This window comes from Rhodnius prolixus, unplaced genomic scaffold, assembly GCF_049639745.1.
Source record: "Rhodnius prolixus isolate KJV_2025 unplaced genomic scaffold, Rpr scaffold_5, whole genome shotgun sequence".
Taxonomy (NCBI): domain Eukaryota; kingdom Metazoa; phylum Arthropoda; class Insecta; order Hemiptera; family Reduviidae; genus Rhodnius; species Rhodnius prolixus.
Window position 1 is genome coordinate 2,061,026 of NW_027411624.1, and position 22,050 is coordinate 2,083,075.

Consider the following 22,050-nt stretch of genomic DNA (forward strand, 5'->3'; position numbering starts at 1 on the left):
ACTACTCAATAGACTTAGAAGGACCACCTTACACTCACAAGACTTATACAGGTCTTACGAGTGGTTAGAGTTATATTTAACCATGTTTACCACTCACTAGTCTTAGATAGGAACATCTTACACTCACATTTAACCATATTTACTACTCAATAGACTTAGATAGGACCACCGTACACTCACATTTAACCATATTTGCTACTCAATAGACTTAGATACGACCACCTTACACTCACATTTAACAATGTTTACTACTCAATAGACTTAGAAGGACCACCTTACAGTCACATTTAACCATGTTTACTACTCAATAGACTTAGATAGGACCACCTTACACTCACATTTAACCATGTTTGCTACTCAATAGACTTAGATAGGACCACCTTGCACTCACATTTAACCATGTTTACCACTCACTAGTCTTAGATAGGAACACCTTACACTCACATTTAACCATATTTACTACTCAATAGACTTAGATAGGACCACCTTACACTCACATTTAACAATGTTTACTACTCAATAGACTTAGAAGGACCACCTTATACTCACATTTAACCATCTTTACTACTCAATAGACTTAGATAGGACCACCGTACACTCACATTTAACCATGTTTACTACTTAATAGACTTAGATAGGACCACCATACACTTACATTTAACCATGTTTGCTACTCAATAGACTTAGATAGGACCACCTTGCACTCACATTTAACCATGTTTACTACTCAATAGACTTAGATAGGACCACCTTACACTCACATTTAACCATGTTTACTACTCAATAGACTTAGATAGGACTACCTTACACTCACATTTAACCATGTTTGCTACTCAATAGACTTAGATAGGACCACCTTGCACTCACATTTAACCATGTTTACGACTCACTAGTCTTAGATAGGAACACCTTACACTCACATTTAACCATATTTACTACTCAATAGACTTAGATAGGACCACCGTACACTCACATTTAACCATGTTTGCTACTCAATAGACTTAGATAGGACCACCTTACACTCACATTTAACCATGTTTACTACTCAATAGACTTAGAAGGACCACCTTACACTCACATTTAACCATGTTTACTACTCAATAGACTTAGATAGGACCACCTTGCACTCACATTTAACCATGTTTACTACTCAAAAGACTTAGATAGGACCACCTTACACTCACATTTAATCATGTTTACTACTCAATAGACATAGATAGGACCACCTTGCACTCACATTTAACCATGTTTACTACTCACTAGACTTAGATAGGACCTCCTTACACTCACATTTAACCATATTTACTACTCAATAGACTTAGATAGGACCACCTTACACTCACATTTAACAATGTTTACTACTCAATAGACTTAGAAGGACCACCTTACACTCAAATTTAACCATGTTTACTACTCACTAGACTTATATAGGAACACCTTGCACTCACATTTAACCATGTTTACTACTCACTATACTTAGATAGGACCATCTTACACTCATATTTAACCATGTTTACTACTCACTAGACTTAGATAGGACCAATTTACACTCACATTTAACCTAGTTGGCAACTCACTAGACTTATATAGGAACACCTTGCACTCACATTTAACCATGTTTACTCCTCACTATACTTAGATAGGACCACCTTACACTCACATTTAACCATGTTTACCACTCACTAGACTTAGATAGGACCACCTTGCACACATATTTAACCTAGTTGGCGACTCACTAGACTTAGATAGGACCACCTTACACTCAAATTTAACCATGTTTACTACTCACTAGACTTAGAAAGGACCACCTTACACTCACATTTAACCATGTTTACTACTCACTAAACTTAGATAGGACCACCTTACACTCACAATTTACCTTGCTGGCGACTCACTAGACTTATATAGGACCACCTTGCACTCACATTTAACCTAGTTGGCGACTCACTAGACTTAGATAGGACCACCTTACACTCACATTTAACCATGTTTACCACTCATTAGACCTATTTACGGTCTACCGGAAACTTCTGTCCGTTTTTGAAATAAAACAAAATACAAATTTTTTTTACCGGCAATAAACTTTATTAAATAATATAATTGCCATTATTACTAGTGATATCTTGCTTGCGTGAGGGCAATTAGTGTATTTTATGTTTGAAAAATGTTTTATTTTTTGATGCGTAAAATTGTACCTGTGCTTGTTTGATATCTTCTTCATTTTTAAATGTTTTTCCTTTCAAAAATTTTGTAAGGGCAAAAACAAGTGATAGTCGGAGGGTGCTAAGTCCGGGGAATATGGTGGGTGCGACAGAATTTTCCAGCCTTTTTCTACAATTTTTAGAGGTGTACCTAAAGCAGCATTTGACCTGGCATTATCATGATGCAGTGAGATGTTCTGCCTATTGAACATCGCCTCTTTTCTTTTTACTGTTGTCTTTAAATTATCCGGTTGCTGACAATACTTCTCTGAATTGAGCTTTTCGATCGGTTTTAAAAGCTCATAATGTATTGGTTCTCGAATGTCCCACCCACCATATACACAACTTTCTTTTATTCAGAGTTTAGAGGTGGAAGGGCTAGGTTTTCCGGGTTCACAATAAGTCCTTTTTCGTACGATGTTTTCGTAGGTAATCCAGTTCAAGAAGATCTCGATTTTGACCTCTAACTACGGACTTTACCCCAATAGACTATTTTCAGTGGGGATATCTAAAAAGTAAAGTGTACAGTAACCTTAATCTCTTAGCTACTGTCGAAGATCTGGAACATCGAATAACTCTAGTCTGCCTAGATCTTGTTTGTTCCATTTGAGAGAAAAGTTGGATGCTGTATCTGGGGATATTAAGGTTTAAAAAATGGGTCAATCACTGAAAAAAACTAGATTTAATTAAATACGAGTTTTCTATTTTTTTTTTAATTTCCCGCCGTTTAAAAAAAAGTGGGTGGAGCATATAAGTCTGGTCACCCTGTTTATAAGTCTAGTGAGTGTAAGTGGTCCTATCTAAGTCTAGTGAATCGCCAATTAGGTTAAATGTGAATGCAAGGTGGTCTTACCTATATCTAGTGAGTCGCCAACTAGGTTAAATGTGAGTACAAGGTGGTCCTATTTAAGTCTAGTTAGTCGCCAACTAGGTTAAATGTGAGTGTAAAGTGGTCCTATATAAGTCTAGTGAGCCGCCAACTAGGTTAAATCTGAGTGGTCCCATCTGAGTCTTGAGAGTCACCAACATGGCAAAGATGAGACACCAGACTGGTAGAATAAAGGTGCCAAGTTTGGGAAAGGTGATAATATTGACAGAGAAGAGGCACCAGCTAGGCGGAATAAAGATGCATTGGTTCGATTCTGGTTTAACCATTGGCAGTGTTTGGTTTTAAACATTTAACCTCCCAGATTTTGATTAAATTGTAAAATTTAATCGTCAAAAGTGATTAAAACTAAATTTGGATTTTAATTCAATCAATTAAAATTCTGATTGTTTAATTTTAATCTTAATTTTTAGTTATAATTAAACATTTTAATTGATTAAATTCCTATTAAATTAAAAGTGAATTTAATTTTAATCAACTAATTTAGGGCGATTAAATTTTTTAATTTTAATCATGATTAAAATTAAATTTCGGTTTAATTCAATTGGATTTTAATTGATTAAATTTTTGCCCAACTCTGGTGCAAATGTAGTTAGTTACCTGCTTTAATAAGAAGTAGTAAAATTTGTGTTCCCATTCGAAACAATGGGCTGGTTTTTTGTATCCTTAGCTTTCATTGAATTTAGTTTATACTCAGAAGACGTCTCCAGTGTAACCTAAGTGGAAGTATATACCATAGATTTTTGCGCCTTAGTAGAAAACATTCTAGTTGAGATTGATATTTTCTAATCCTTGCAGGGAACGAACGATAAACAATGAACGAAAATACTTACAGAATTTAGGGCGATCTAAATGTATAGTATCCATTAATGATAACCCGTTACAATTATGCCTAAAATTAAAAAAATAATTAAAACAAGAACTACCTATTTAGTATCTGGGAGTAGCTCTGTTTGATGAAGAATATTGATGGCCTTAGAGTTGACCTGCACCGATATCAACGTAGAAATCATCGCCATGACCAATTCTGGCAGTTCTTCGTCGCCCACGAACAGATCCAGAACTAAGAAGATGAGAAAGTTTTCGTCATTTCGTCATAGGTAAGCTACCCTTAAGCAGTGCAAAATTATTCTTCAGCCAAACTTGCGTGGAAACTTGGCCATTAATTAAAAAAAGATGAAGAACAATCAGTTTATTTTTCTTGTTTATTTTTATGTATAACAGATCAAGTCTCCTCTCATTAAAAGCTCCAAGGTTCCTACTAGTCGTTTTTCCGTATTGACTCTCTAATCTCCAAGTATTCAAGTCCTCAATTGCAAACTAGCATTTACAGTGCAAGCTGTCATTGTTGAAGAGACATTTCCTTTTTTCCTGTCATAGTATTCTCGGAGTCTGAAACTAAATGCAGAAAACGTTTTGGAGATTTTTACTGACTTCGCTTGCGAGATTTAGTCCGAATCAAGACCTGCAACTAGTTAAAGGTGAAAACGCTTGTTGTTTTAATGTTTGCCTTGCCCAGCAGAGGCTATAGAGGAATGTTTGACGTATGCTGGTTCATAAGAAACTGCCTCTCCAGCCTAAAAGCTCCAAGGGTCGTAAAATAGAAGCGGATGTTACCTCACTCAATACGGGATGTCTGTCTACCCTCAAGAGGCCCTCCAAATCTGCCCAAATTTAGATAGCAGGCAACCCAGACTGAAGACTTAACACTTCATGTATGTAGGAAAAGAGAAGGAGAAAAATAGAATAGAATGAGAAGGGGTGGAAGGAAGGATGTTAGAGTAAGAAATCCGTTTGAGTTACGCAGTTGTTATCAAGTTGTATCAGTTGAAGACGCTCTTTTGCTTTAAGTAGTAAACAGCTGTTTAAAGAAAGTTTGTTTTTCTCAGGCTGCTAGGTTACGGTTATGTGTTTCGATGTGCTAATGGAACAGTTGACTTTGAGATATTGTAAGAGAAGAACAGTCCTTTATGAGTGTTCAGTGTTTTTGGTTGCTTTTAATTAGGGTGTTTATGTATTTATTGAACTGGTTGGATTGAGTTGTTTTTTGAAAATTGAATAAAGCAATGATTTTCTGAAGTTATAAAAGCCTTCATTAAGCCATTATCAAATCCCCATCCACATATAATATTATATACAGGGTGTCCGGGCTAAGTTGTCCACCCAATTTACTCGGTAATTATTGATGATGGGAAAAAACTTCAAATCGTAACTCCCTTTATTTTTTGAGTAGTACCTAAAGAAATTGTAAAAAACGAAATTCTGCTGCTGATATGCAGGTTGGAGATACAAACTTTTTTTTTCCAAATGAGAACCCCTATTTTTTTGTTACGAATTCTAAAAGCACTTTGTTTTTGTGAGAAAAACTGTTTTTGAAAAATTAAAATTGCTTTTGCAGTTCCCAAGTTATGCATTTTTTAAAAACAAGTTTTTTTTACCGCTGTCTGCTGGCTTTTTATTAAAATTGATTGTGGATAAAGCAAAAGGGTCTGTCTGAAGAGCAAAAACAAAAATGCAAGATGAATGTTTACTCAAATGCTCTCTTGTAAATCTTCAAGAAGCTTGGGAAGTGTTTCTTACAAAAAATTAAAAAAAATCTCTCCATTAAGATTTTGTTCATAAAAGTATGGGCCGATTAATTTATTGTCAACCAATCCACATTATAAAATCAAAGTAACATCTGTGTGCTAGTTCAGTAGTAATTCATAAATAAAAAAAAAATGTCAAAGTTGGGTGTTTTTCAATCTTTTTTTTGTAAAAAAGTAAACATTCAAAATGTAATTGGGTTTATTATTATTTAAAAAAAAAAAAAATCACAGATCTGATTGTCATGAAATTTTGCCTTAATCTTTGAAAATTTTCTATTCGATGCGAGTTCCAAAAAAGTAATCCCATAGGTTCAAAATCTTAGTCTATTACAATTTTAAACTGGTAAGTGTATTTAAATGGATTATTTCAGACAAACAGAACTTTTTTCGGGTCTGGGCGACGTTCAACAGCAACCAATAGCAACACTTCTTGCCCAGGTGGTTGTTCTACAGATTTTTACTAAAACTTTTAATCAGGAGCCATAATTTTTTACTATTGAAGTTTAGGAATGTAGGCTTTTTTAGTCCAATTTTAATGTGATTCATTGACCGTTTTCCAGCTGTAAAGCACACTGAGTCCCCGTAATTCACACTCAATCACTCTTCAAGTGGAAACATCTAAAATAAATTTATAAAAATATAAACAAATAAACAATAAAAACATCATGAATGCAGAATTTTTATTCATTTTACTACAAAACTATTCTTTAATTTAACTTAGATGTACTCGTATTACATTGTACACGATTGACTTAAACATCAGCAAATATTTTTAAGAAACCAGAACTAGGCCATTAATTGAAAACTACAAATCTAAATCAATATTATTGATTTCCTCTAAGATGAGATCAATCGCCTTCTTCAAACTGATAGACCATCATCAGGTATGAGTATATTCCTTGGGCTACCTATTAAAAATTCAGATTATATTTATTACAAATATAATAACGGATGACAAATAAAAATATAACGTGGCACTTAGTGGTTAAAAAATTCAAAAATCGGGTAAGTTGCCCAAATTTCGCCACCTGCATTTTTAAACATGATAAGAGATTTATCCGGAAAATGGTAGCAAATACTGGAATAAATATCGCCTCGGTAAGTATTCGTTTTATATTGAATTTGCAATCTGCAATATATTTTTAATAATGTGGTATGTATTTTAAAAGTTGTTTTATGTACTTTCCGATACTGTTATCAAGATTTTAATTTTTGGGTAGGGATATCTGGCATTTGGTGATATTAATAAATTTATTTATTCCACAGCTTCAGCCAAAGGACAAGTCCGTGTTTGGACCATTTGAGAAATTCTGGGATGATGAGCTCATGAACTCTTAGGCTGCCTATAAATACAGAGAATTCAACAAACAGAGGTTTGGATACGTCTTCAACGCCTTTTTTGGGACAAATCTGCTACTCCAAAAAACTTAAAAGCTGGGTTTGAAGCGTGTGAGATGTCCCCCTTCAACCCAAACAAGATTCCGAAGAAGCAGTTGCTTCGTTTACAGCATTGTGAAGAGGGAGCAGCAGCCGTAGAGGCCTATTTTGCACACCTTCCAGAATCCTGCCCCTGTGAATTACGGGCTTAAGAAGGGACAAGAGTGTACAGGCGCCAGGAAGTCGTCATCCCACTCTGCCAGCTTCCCTCACTTCTTGTATTAATTTACATACATTCCTAACTTTCTTTTTATGCTATTTTAAATTTTCTGTTGGAGAGGCTGAGATTTTTGTAGTATTGAAGCGGGATATATCCTCTCTGAAGCATTAGAAGCTCGGATTTCTGGATTATCACCTCTTCTGGATCAAGAAGATCTAGATTTACATTCTGTTTGTTAGAAAAAATGTTAATTAGTAAACCAGAAGAGAAAGCAAACTTTTTTTCTAAATTTTTACCGAAGTAAAGCAAACATAGTTGAAGGCTACCATTCTTCTAAAATTGAAAGCAATGGGCTTCAAAGTTACTGTCATCAACTGCCCAAGATATCTTCGGCTCGCTGGCTTTTCCTCGTACCAATTACACATGTAGCAACTTGTATGTAATTTCTCTAACTGAAATATTAAATATCGTAAAAAAAGGGTTAGATACGTAGACCAATGCTCTTAGATCAATCATTATTTTCTAAGTACGATACCTGAGTACTGATTTCCTGTCCACAAGCGCACAACATGAAGGGGGATACGGCGGTAACTACAAATTTAAAGATGTAATCAATTGCTTGTATACTGAGTTTTTGTAGAGCCTGCAAGACAGAAGAAAAGTCAATAATTATTATACTTAATTTGAAACGAAAGGAACAACATACACACTTTATTTTGAAAAAATTGTACAAATTGAGTTTTTGGAGTGTTCGAAATTAATAGAGTTTTTAATCGATTTGGACTTCAACCAATAAGTGTGCCACAATCTTACAATTCTACCAGCTTCTTGAATTTAATGCCCAATCTTAATTGATTCACCTTAATGAACGTGTATCCAAATCCACATGGTTGTAAGGTTGATATAATGATTTCTACGTACAGCTGGCCGGAGAATATTTCATTGTAATCTCTTAGTAATCTAGAAAATCAATTAGAATTAGACACCACAAGGGAAGAGAGAGATTTACAAATCTATTGTGTTCTACATTTACAGTTTCCTTGCGGGTGTTGGTGTAGTGGTTAACAGCGTGGATTTTTAAGTGGATGATCCCAAGTTTTTATGCCGCGTACAGCTACTTTCAAATTGTTAGAAAAAATGTTATTTAGTAAACCATGAGCTACCGCCCCCAACCACGAAATTCGTAGTTGGACGTTAAGCCTTACCTGAAAAATAGGTGATTACTTTTATTGCTTTAATAACTTATCTGTGAAGCAGGTCACCCCTTTTAAATCCTTTAGAAATACACAGCAAGCAAACTATAATAAAAGTGATCAAATATGGAACCGTGCAAACAATCTCTACAAGAAAATAACCACAACTATTTCCTATAATCCCTACTGAACTCTACAGTGCATCCTCGCTAACCGTCTTGCTCCGCAAGCTCAAGGGCAGACTATTTATTATCCGAAAGGGCAGCAAGAATACTTCTGTAGTTTACTCTAATTGCTGACAAAACATTCACAGGCAATAATTCTTCTCCAGGTGTTTTCCATTTACAGTTTCTTATACTTATTTATCAAACTACACTTCGGGATACATTTATGAGACAGTTTCAAGTTCATAAGACCTTAAAGAACAGGGTTCTCACCCCTCTTCTTCTACTGAACTACAGAAATTTTTTTTTTTTTTTTTCTACATTCAAAATTATACTTAAACTTTAGAAACAAGAAGTACTCACTTAATAATTTCTTTATGTTGTTGATAAACCTCCTTATCATCCATTTTCAGCGTCTCAAATCTAGACTGAAGAACTTGTAGAAATGCGGACAATTCTATGGTGAATATAAAATTGAAAACGGAAAATGCCGTGTAGACGGAGGCTGATGGGACTGTACATACTATGGAAAGTAGTGTAGCTCCCAGGTGGGTCTCAACGTCTCTGATCCGCCAAGGGACCCACAACTACAAGAAAAGAAGAAAACATCAGATTAAGGCAATCCTCCGAAGAAACTAACAATAAAATCGCAACAGATTACAATTTTTTTTTTATTTTACATTTTCTTTACCTGCAAAACTAAATGTGGTTTTTCACTCCCAGTGAACACGCCTATGATCATATTTAAGATCGTCGAGAAAAGCACACAACTTCCAAAAAACATTCCATAATAAAAGGCAACTTTCAGTGAAAATTGATCAGCCCACAAAACCAAATGTTTCCTCCTATTATCTTGTAAGAACTTTTGGCGAACATTTTCAAATCTGTGAAAATAAAAAAATATTTTAGTCATATTTAAATAATGTAATTTGAATATTCACTTTTTGTTAACGTTTTACCTATTAATCAGTTGGCGAATTTCCGTTTGATTACTAAGTATATTGATCATTTTGCTACTGCCGTGGATGGTTATTGTTAAGGTGGAAAGTGCTGAGACGAACTCTGGTAATTCTTCTTGACCCCATATTAGATCCGCGACTGCAAAGATGGATCTTATCTTTTATCAAGAAAATACTTTCACTAAAATTATAACAAAGTTTCTTCATTTTTTAGAGGTTTATGTGATGACATAAAATTGATGAATTTTATTACTAGAATATTCCATGGAATTTCAGTTGGATTTTTGCATATTTCTCTGATTTTGAGTTGTCAGACTTAGAAGACAGATAATGAGTTTTAGTAGAACCGTCTTACCTTAAGTTTCTTCCGAAGTCAAGTTCCTAAAGAATTCTGAAACTGGCAAACATCTAAGAACATATATCCTGTTCCAACATCCACTAATCATCGCCAGCCTTCTAAACCTTTTTTCTTTAAGATACGAGGGTCGTTTGAAAAGTCCGTGCAAAGTCGAGTGATTTTCAAAAAATGGACGAAAAAGAATTTCGTGTGTTGATTAAACACTACTTTATGAAAGGCAAAACGCCTCAGGAGACTAAAGAGAAGCTTGATAAATATTATGGTGACTCTGCACCTTCGATTAGAACAGTTTATAAGTGGTTTCAAAATTTTCGGATTGGCCATATGGGCACAAGTGACGCTGAACGTTCTGGACGCCCTGTTGAGGTTACTACTCCAAAAATCACCGATAAAATCCATGATATGGTGATGGATGACAGAAGAGTGAAGGTGCGTGAGATTGCTAGTGCTGTGGGCATCTCGAGTAAACGGGTACATAATATTTTGCATCAACATTTGGACATGACAAAGCTATCCGCAAGATGGGTGCCGCGATTGCTCACGCTTGACCAAAAACGAAATCGTGTGAAGTGTTGCAAGGACGGTTTGCAGCTGTTCCAGAAGAATCCGCAGGACTTTAAGCGTCGTTTCGTCACTGTGGATGAAACATGGATACACTCCTGAGACCAAAGAACAATCTAAACAATGGGTTACCAAGGGGGAATCTGCGCCAAAAAAGGCGAAGACCGTTCCTTCGGCCGGAAAGATTATGGCGACTGTCTTTTGCGATTCGCAAGGAATAATCCTCATCGACTATCTGGAAAAGGGTAAAACTATTACAGGTGCATATTATTCATCGTTATTGGACCGTTTGAAAACCGAGCTGCAAGAAAAACGCCCACGATTGGCCCACAAAAAAGTCCTTTTCCATCACGACAACGCACCAGCTCACACCTCAGCAGTTGTGGTCGCAAAATTAATGGAAATAGGGTTCCAACTCGTTTCACATCCCCCCTATTCTCCAGACTTGGCTCCCTCGGACTACTATTTGTTCCCCAATATGAAGAAATGGCTGGCGGGAAAAAGATTTTATTCAAACGAGGAGGTGATTGCAGAAACGAATGGCTATTTTTCAGACTTGGACAAATCCTATTATTCGGAAGGGATCAACAAACTAGAGCAGCGTTGGACGAAGTGTATAAGCCTAAAAGGAGACTATGTTGAAAAATAAAAAAGGTTTACCCCAAAAAATTAAGTAGTTTTTATTTTTGCACAGACTTTTCAAACGACCCACGTAGTTCATTCAGGAGAAAATTCTTTGAAGTCTTTATCGTAAAGAAAAAGTCCAGAATTCGGTATGTTCCACGTCTTTCTAGGTCTAGACTTTAATCAGCATCAAAATATATATGAAATACCTTCACGAATCAATTTACACAAGCTAGCGCTAGACAGTGATTTTGTTTAAGTAACGATATATAGTAAATCTTATTGCTAAGTTGCTGAACATTAAGAGAGTAGTCATGATTTGCTTAGTTGCAATTGGAATCTCGCCTTGCTTCTAAAAAAGAACATTTCCAATTTAAACAAATCCATCTGAAAGTTAGTAGCACTCTATGTTTCATTAAAAAGTCAGGGGAAACACTAGCTACAATTTCCTCATCTTGCTGATGGTGCTGACCCTAAAAGAAATAACGTTTCCACAGAAACCTTATTTGCAATCCCAATAACCATCCTCTGCTTAAGCTGAGGTCTATTTTCAGCAAGCCCAACCGCAAAGATAAGAAATTATTACAAGGCTATCGAAAGTAAATAAGAAATAACTGAGAGTGTAGACTAATTTGCTACGTCCTAGTCACTGAGACTTAAGAAATGACCTAAACTTGCAACGACCACTAACAATACAACATACTCTCTTTATTTAACAGTGTCTCTCACGCATTTAATTACATTGTTTCAATTTTATCTCTCTCGTAATAGTGATTATCAATCTATTTTGCCAAACATAAACGAACTTTACATCTTTGAAAATTGGACATTTACTCACAATATTAGAAATATGTTTTACATCTTCGTTAAGATAAATGAATATTATTTGTGTAGTAATTACCGTAAACATATTTTTATCGTTTAACAAGCTTAAGAAGAACTTACCGCTTATAATCACCTGGTCAAACTACTTAATATGCCCTATTTGCAAATGTATGGGAGTTATGCTAGGTTTTTAACCTCACTCGTTGACAATGATTCACAAAAATAAGTTAAATGAAGAATCATTTACCTTGGTCACGTTTTGATTTAATAAGTTCATGGCTTTAAAAATGGTTCTTAAATTTGATTTGAGTCATTAAAATTAGAAATTGAATCCTTTATTCAACTGTACAAGGTAACAATTTGCCTATAACAACTCTTGGAAATCTCACTTCCCCGATTTAGAAAACCAATTTACGACTTCTTTTTAAAGATAATAACCAAAGAGGGGTAACCTATTTATGGATATATAAAATAGTGAAGAATGCTGATCTAGGTTGGGCCCACGACTTTTAAAGAATCTGCACATAATCACTGGTACGATTTTCATAGAAGATTGATTTTCGAGCAAAACTAACAGTCAACTTACTTGATAAGACCGTCAGACAGCTAATGCCTAAGACCATTACCGTAGTGTACACCAACGACCACGGCCGACCTTCTTGGTTCATAATGCCAGCATATTTAAGGCTTTTGTAGGCAAGTTTAAAGGGTGACTTATCTTCTTTTAACTGGAATTAAGTTAGTGTTTTGTAAATCTAAAATAATATTATGAATAATAAATAACATTTACAATCAAAGGTAATAAAAAAAGCTGTTACTCTATATATCTCTTGTCAAGGAGACAGTTACTTTAGAAAAAGGGGGATACTGATTAGATTAAATTGAGAGCAAAAAAGTAAAACAGATATCTTCATGAAGTATTAGATTTAGACAATAAATTTTGAATATAATCTACTTTTCTGACGGAGCTGTGGCATTGAATCTGCATAAAAATAACTATTGAAACAACATTGGGGAGGTTAATTAAATAATAAAAGAGAAAAATATAATAAATAAATTAAAGAAATAGGTAATGTTTACCGACGTCATTACAGCTGAACATCACCTCTGTAGATCTGTCTGTCAACTGGCCAGGAATGACTATTGAGCGGTTTGTATTAACAACTCATTGCCCCATGTTTGAAGGGTTCAACCGATTATATAAATCCCCCACCCGACCATTGTGACTTATTATCGATGAATACTTGATCACTATGCTTCTTAATTACTGTACTTTAATCCACTTCTTTCTTCATTACCTCTATAAGACTGTAATTATTACTTAACTTCTCCATTTACAATTTATACTGGAGAAACAAACCAAAAAAGTAATTAACTGAAAATAACTGGGTACATAGTTTTGGTTAGATTAGTTAATGTCTTATGATTATCCCGATATTCTATAATAGTAGACCATTTTCTTATATCTGATAATAATACTATGTTCCTGTAATAGAGCATTAACTCTGTTTATAGTTAAAAGTTTTAAGGTAATTTTTCTAGTCTAATACACATAATTTTTCTAATACAGAAAAAACTACACACATACCAGAATAAACGTTTACTGTTGCGGGGTAACACAAATGGTGGTAACCAAAACGTGCTGATGGAAACTCACCTTGCTGAAATAGGATTTATTTACTGCAATTTCTTCTTACAGAATGTTGGCCGTTCGATCATCCAATGAATTAAGGCCAGTTTCCACTTATCTCCACAGGTCTTGCAGGGTAAGGGATCCTTATGACCCCCTTTCAACTCCACTTTTGTACCAGAGCCGTCAGCGCATTTGTCCTTTTTCTTTCTTTATTCTATTGTGAATCTTAATAATGTTCACCTCTTTCATTCCATTCAGATGATCCAAATTTTTTCACTCTAAACCAATCTAGACCAATCATAACTAATTCAGACTAATAATTTTTGACAACTATTAACTTGCCTAATCAACCGACTGTTAAAATATTTATTACTATAAAATATTGTGAATGATTTTATGCACGTATGTACGGAAATATCTTACAATTCTATGTAAAAAGAAGTTCATACCTGCAGAAATAAATGTGGTTTTTCCATGTTGGTGCTGAAGTCCAGTGCAGCGTTTGAAAACGTTGGACATTGCCAGCACGTCCGCTGTGAGTATCCCATAGGATCTTAGGAGTAACTAAGTAACCTAACAGTAGTTAGGCCGATTGTTCTCCATTTAGTATGTGGTGATGTTTATCCTTATCTTGAAGAATATCGTTGCGAATTTCAGTAAGTTTAATGGTGGGTGCAAATCAGAGTTGGGCACTGATTAAAAAAAAAATAATTCTAAATTTAACTGATTCATTTTTTTTTCAATTTTAATCAGAATTTAATCGTAATTTTAATCATATGACATTTTTTTAATCAATTAAATTTAAAATTGAATCGTTAATCAAACTAATTTAATCATCCACTTTTATGGCTTTTCAAACGTTGGTTCGGACCACGTTTTGGCGAGGCCATTTTTCTCAGCGTCTCCAATAAATACTTTTCGGTTAATATTTGTAAACTTGGACTTCTTCACGCGCATATGAGTCTCTAGACGTATACAGGACCACCTTACACTAACATTTAACCATGTTTACTACTCAATAGACTTAGAAGGACCACCTTATACTCACATTTAACCATGTTTACTACTCAATAGACTTAGATAGGACCACCTTACACTCACATTTAACATGTTTTCTACTCAATAGACTTAGAAGGACCACCTTACACTCACATTTAACCATGTTTACTACTCAATAGCCTTAGACAGGACAACCTTGAACTCACATTTAACCATGTTTACTACTCAATAGACTTAGATAGGACCACCTTACACTCACATTTAACCATGTTTACTACTCAATAGACTTAGATAGGACCACCTTACACTCACATTTAACCATGTTTGCTACTCAATAGACTTAGATAGGACCACCTTGCACTCACATTTAACCATGTTTACCACTCACTAGTCTTAGATAGGAACACCTTACACTCACATTTAACCATATTTACTACTCAATAGACTTAGATAGGACCACCTTACACTCACATTTAACAATGTTTACTACTCAATAGACTTAGAAGGACCACCTTACACTCACATTTAACCATGTTTACTACTCAATAGACTTAGATAGGACCACCTTGCACTCACATTTAACCATGTTTACTACTCAATAGACTTAGATAGGACCACGTTACACTCACATTTAACCATGTTTACTACTCAATAGACTTAGATAGGACCACCTTACACTCACATTTAACCATGTTTGCTACTCAATAGACTTAGATAGGACCACCTTGCACTCACATTTAACCATGTTTACCACTCACTAGTCTTAGATAGGAACACCTTACACTCACATTTAACCATATTTACTACTCAATAGACTTAGATAGGACCACCTTACACTCACATTTAACAATGTTTACTACTCAATAGACTTAGAAGGACCACCTTACACTCACATTTAACCATGTTTACTACTCAATAGACTTAGATAGGACCACGTTGCACTCACATTTAACCATGTTTACTACTCAATAGACTTAGAAGGACCACCTTATACTCACATTTAACCATCTTTACTACTCAATAGACTTAGATAGGACCACCGTACACTCACATTTAACCATGTTTACTACTTAATAGACTTAGATAGGACCACCATACACTTACATTTAACCATGTTTGCTACTCAATAGACTTAGATAGGACCACCTTGCACTCACATTTAACCATGTTTACTACTCAATAGACTTAGATAGGACTACCTTACACTCACATTTAACCATGTTTGCTACTCAATAGACTTAGATAGGACCACCTTGCACTCACATTTAACCATGTTTACGACTCACTAGTCTTAGATAGGAACACCTTACACTCACATTTAACCATATTTACTACTCAACAGATATAGATAGGACCACCGTACACTCACATTTAACCATGTTTGCTACTCAATAGACTTAGATAGGACCAACTTACACTCACATTTAACCATGTTTACTACTCAATAGACTTAGAAGGACCACCTTACACTCACATTTAACCATGTTTACTACTCAATAGACTTAGAAGGACCACCTTATACTCACATTTAACCATCTTTACTACTCAATAGACTTAGATAGGACCACCGTACACTCACATTTAACCATGTTTACTACTTAATAGACTTAGATAGGACCACCATACACTTACATTTAACCATGTTTGCTACTCAATAGACTTAGATAGGACCACCTTGCACTCACATTTAACCATGTTTACTACTCAATAGACTTAGATAGGACTACCTTACACTCACATTTAACCATGTTTGCTACTCAATAGACTTAGATAGGACCACCTTGCACTCACATTTAACCATGTTTACGACTCACTAGTCTTAGATAGGAACACCTTACACTCACATTTAACCATATTTACTACTCAACAGATATAGATAGGACCACCGTACACTCACATTTAACCATGTTTGCTACTCAATAGACTTAGATAGGACCAACTTACACTCACATTTAACCATGTTTACTACTCAATAGACTTAGAAGGACCACCTTACACTCACATTTAACCATGTTTACTACTCAATAGACTTAGATAGGACCACCTTGCACTCACATTTAACCATGTTTACTAATCAATAGACTTAGAAGGACCACCTTATACTCACATTTAACCATCTTTACTACTCAATAGACTTAGATAGGACCATCGTACACTCACATTTAACCATGTTCGCTACTCAATAGACTTAGATAGGACCACCATACACTCACATTTAACCATGTTTGCTACTCAATAGACTTAGATAGGACCACCTTACACTCACATTTAACCATGTTTACTACTCAATAGACATAGATAGGACCACCTTGCACTCACATTTAACCATGTTTACTACTCACTAGACTTAGATAGGACCTCCTTACACTTACATTTAACCATGTTTACTACTCAATAGACTTAGAAGGACCACCTTACACTCACAAGACTTATACAGGTCTTACGAGTGGTTAGAGTTATATTTAACCATGTTTACCACTCACTAGTCTTAGATAGGAACATCTTACACTCACATTTAACCATATTTACTACTCAATAGACTTAGATAGGACCACCGTACACTCACATTTAACCATATTTGCTACTCAATAGACTTAGATACGACCACCTTACACTCACATTTAACAATGTTTACTACTCAATAGACTTAGAAGGACCACCTTACAGTCACATTTAACCATGTTTACTACTCAATAGACTTAGATAGGACCACCTTACACTCACATTTAACCATGTTTGCTACTCAATAGACTTAGATAGGACCACCTTGCACTCACATTTAACCATGTTTACCACTCACTAGTCTTAGATAGGAACACCTTACACTCACATTTAACCATATTTACTACTCAATAGACTTAGATAGGACCACCTTACACTCACATTTAACAATGTTTACTACTCAATAGACTTAGAAGGACCACCTTATACTCACATTTAACCATCTTTACTACTCAATAGACTTAGATAGGACCACCGTACACTCACATTTAACCATGTTTACTACTTAATAGACTTAGATAGGACCACCATACACTTACATTTAACCATGTTTGCTACTCAATAGACTTAGATAGGACCACCTTGCACTCACATTTAACCATGTTTACTACTCAATAGACTTAGATAGGACCACCTTACACTCACATTTAACCATGTTTACTACTCAATAGACTTAGATAGGACTACCTTACACTCACATTTAACCATGTTTGCTACTCAATAGACTTAGATAGGACCACCTTGCACTCACATTTAACCATGTTTACGACTCACTAGTCTTAGATAGGAACACCTTACACTCACATTTAACCATATTTACTACTCAATAGACTTAGATAGGACCACCGTACACTCACATTTAACCATGTTTGCTACTCAATAGACTTAGATAGGACCACCTTACACTCACATTTAACCATGTTTACTACTCAATAGACTTAGAAGGACCACCTTACACTCACATTTAACCATGTTTACTACTCAATAGACTTAGATAGGACCACCTTGCACTCACATTTAACCATGTTTACTACTCAAAAGACTTAGATAGGACCACCTTACACTCACATTTAATCATGTTTACTACTCAATAGACATAGATAGGACCACCTTGCACTCACATTTAACCATGTTTACTACTCACTAGACTTAGATAGGACCTCCTTACACTCACATTTAACCATATTTACTACTCAATAGACTTAGATAGGACCACCTTACACTCACATTTAACAATGTTTACTACTCAATAGACTTAGAAGGACCACCTTACACTCAAATTTAACCATGTTTACTACTCACTAGACTTATATAGGAACACCTTGCACTCACATTTAACCATGTTTACTACTCACTATACTTAGATAGGACCATCTTACACTCATATTTAACCATGTTTACTACTCACTAGACTTAGATAGGACCAATTTACACTCACATTTAACCATGTTTACTACTTAATAGACTTAGATAGGACCACCATACAGTCACATTTAACCATGTTTGCTACTCAATAGACTTAGATAGGACCACCATACACTCACATTTAACCATGTTTGCTACTCAATAGACTTAGATAGGACCACCTTACACTCACATTTAACCATGTTTACTACTCAATAGACATAGATAGGACCACCTTGCACTCACATTTAACCATGTTTACTATTGACTAGACTTAGAAGGACCACCTTACATTCACATTTAACCATGTTTACTTCTCACTAGACTTAGATAGACCACCTTACACTTACATTTAACCATGTTTACTACTCAATATACTTAGATAGGACCACCTTACACTCACATTTAACCATGTTTACTACTCAATAGACATAGATAGGACCACCTTGCACTCACATTTAACCATGTTTACTACTCACTAGACTTAGATAGGACCTCCTTACACTCACATTTAACCATGTTTGCTACTCAATAGACTTAGATAGGACCACCTTGCACTCACATTTAACCATGTTTACCACTTACTAGTCTTAGATAGGAACACCTTACACTCACATTTAACCATATTTACTACTCAATAGACTTAGATAGGACCACCTTACTTTCACATTTAACAATGTTTACTACTCAATAGACTTAGAAGGACCACCTTACACTCACATTTAACCATGTTTACTACTCAATAGACTTAGATAGGACCACGTTGCACTCACATTTAACCATGTTTACTAGTCAATAGACTTAGAAGGACCACCTTATACTCACATTTAACCATCTTTACTACTCAATAGACTTAGATAGGACCACCGTACACTCACATTTAACCATGTTTACTACTTAATAGACTTAGATAGGACCACCATACAGTCACATTTAACCATGTTTGCTACTCAATAGACTTAGATAGGACCACCATACACTCACATTTAACCATGTTTGCTACTCAATAGACTTAGATAGGACCACCTTACTCTCACATTTAACCATGTTTACTACTCAATAGACATAGATAGGACCACCTTGCACTCACATTTAACCATGTTTACTATTGACTAGACTTAGAAGGACCACCTTACATTCACATTTAACCATGTTTACTTCTCACTAGACTTAGATAGACCACCTTACACTTACATTTAACCATGTTTACTACTCAATAGACTTAGATAGGACCACCTTACACTCACATTTAACCATGTTTACTACTCAATAGACATAAATAGGACCACCTTGCACTCACATTTAACCATGTTTACTACTCACTAGACTTAGATAGGACCTCCTTACACTCACATTTAACCATGTTTACTACTCAATAGACTTAGAAGGACCACCTTACACTCACAAGACTTATACAGGCCTTACGAGTGGTTAGAGTTATATTTAACCATGTTTACCACTCACTAGTCTTAGATAGGACCACCTTACACTCACATTTAACCATGTTTACTATTGACTAGACTTAGAAGGACCACCTTACATTCACATTTAACCATGTTTACTTCTCACTAGACTTAGATAGACCACCTTACACTTACATTTAACCATGTTTACTACTCAATAGACTTAAATAGGACCACCTTACGCTCACATTTAACCATGTTTACTACTCAATAGACTTAGATAAGACCACCTTACACTCACATTTAACCTAGTTGGCGACTCACTTGACTTATGTAAGACCACCTTACACACACATTTAACCATGTTTACCACATTTTTGAAAAATGTTTCATTTTTTGATTCGAATCTGTGCTTTTTTGATATCTCCTTCATTTTTAAATGTTTTCCCTTTTAAAAATTTTGTAAGGGCAATAACAAGTGATAGTCAGAGTTTGCGTAGTCCGGGGAATATGGTGGATGCGACTGAATTTTCCAGCCTTTTTCTACAATTTTTGGAGGTGTCCCTAAAGTAGCATTTGGCCTGGCATTATCATGATGCAGTGAGATGTTCTTCCTATTGAACATCGTCTCTGTTCTTTTTACTGTTGTCTTTAAATTATCCAGTTGCTGACAATACTTCTTTGAATTCAGCTTTTCGTTCGGTTTTAAAACTCATAATGTATTGGTCCTCAAATGTCCCACCCAACATATACACAACTTTCTTTTATTTAGAGTTTAGAGATGGAAGGGCTAGGTATTCCGGGTTCACAATATGTTCTTTTCCGTACGATGTTTTCGTAGGTAATCCAATTCAGGAAGAGCTCGATTTTGACCTCAGTGGACTCAATGGACTATTTTCAGTGGGGATATCTAAAAAACAAAGTGTTCAGTAACCTTATTCCTTTAGCTTCAGTCGAAGATCTGGACTATCGAATAACTCTAGCCTGCCTAGATCTTGTTTGTTCCATTTGAGTGAAAAGTTGGATGCTGTATCTGGGGATATTAGAGTTTCAAAAATGGGTCTATCACTGAAAAAAACTAGATTTGATTAAATATGTGTTCTCTATTTTTTTTTAACAATTTCTCGCCGTTTAAAATAGTGGGTGGAGCATATAACTTTGGACATCCGGTTTATAAGTTTAGTGAGTGTAAGTGGTCCTATCTAAGTCCTATCTGGTCCTATCTAAGTCTAGTGAATCGCCAATTAGTTTAAATGTGAGTGCAAGGTAGTCCTATAAGTAGTGAGTCGCCAACTAGATTAAATGTGAGTGCAAGGTGGTCCTATCTAAATAGTGAGTCGCCAACTAGGTTAAATGTGAGTGCAAGGTGGTCCTATCTGAGAAGTGAGTCGCCAACTAGGTTAAATGTGAGTGCAAGGTGGTCCTATCTAAGTCTGCTGAGTCGCCAATTAGGTTAAATGTGAGTGCAAGGTGGTCCTACCTATGTCTAGTGAGTCGCCAATTAGGTTAAATGTGAGTGCAAGGTGGTCCTACCTATGTCTAGTGAGTCGCCAATTAGGTTAAATTTGAGTGCAAGTTGGTCCTACCTATGTCTAGTGAGTCGCCAACTAGGTTAAATGTGAGTGTAAGGTGGTCCTATATAAGTCTTGAGAGTCACCAACATGGTATAGATGGACCAGACTGGTAGAATGAAGGTGCCAAGTTTGGGGAAGGTGATAATATTGATAGAGAAGAGGCACCAGCTAGGCGGAATAAAGATGCATTGGTCCGATTCTGGTTAAACCAATGGCAATGTTTGGTTTTAAACATTTAATCTCTCAGATTTTGATTAAATTGAAAAATTTAATCCTCAAAAGTGATTAAAACTAATTTTGGAATTTAATTCAATCAATTAAAATTATGATTATTTAATTTTAATTTTAATTTTAAGGTATAATTAAAAATTTTAATTGGTTAAATTCCGATTAAATTAAAAGTGAATTTAATTTTAATCAACTAATTTTGTTCGATTAAATTTTTTAATTTTAATCATGATTAAATTAAATTTCGGTTTAATTCAATTGGATTTTAATTGATTAAATTTTTGCCCAACTCTGGTGCAAATGTAGTTAGTTACCTGCTTTAATAAGAAGTAGTAAAATTTGTGTTCCCAT

At 35.2% G+C, this 22,050-nt stretch overlaps 1 protein-coding gene across 6 annotated transcripts; it reads right to left on the bottom strand.

Annotated features, from left to right (window-relative positions):
• Positions 1-6,342: 6,342 nt before the first annotated feature.
• LOC141458297 (odorant receptor 47a-like) lies at positions 6,343-14,343 on the bottom strand. 6 transcript variants are annotated; one of them, XM_074136070.1, is made up of 10 exons: positions 14,039-14,343; positions 13,614-13,877; positions 12,543-12,684; positions 9,589-9,727; positions 9,321-9,513; positions 8,993-9,216; positions 8,133-8,232; positions 7,808-7,915; positions 7,569-7,724; positions 6,343-6,583 (listed from the first exon to the last, which is right to left on the bottom strand). In XM_074136070.1, exons 3-10 carry the CDS (start codon positions 12,622-12,624, stop codon positions 6,524-6,526), a joined length of 1,062 nt encoding a protein of 353 aa, XP_073992171.1. In that variant the 5' UTR covers positions 12,625-12,684; positions 13,614-13,877; positions 14,039-14,343; the 3' UTR covers positions 6,343-6,523. The 6 variants fall into 6 exon arrangements, with proteins under 6 accessions (XP_073992171.1, XP_073992174.1, XP_073992169.1 ...); XM_074136073.1 differs by having other exon boundaries at positions 13,545-13,877; XM_074136068.1 differs by lacking the exon at positions 13,614-13,877 and having other exon boundaries at positions 7,599-7,724.
• Positions 14,344-22,050: the final 7,707 nt, after the last annotated feature.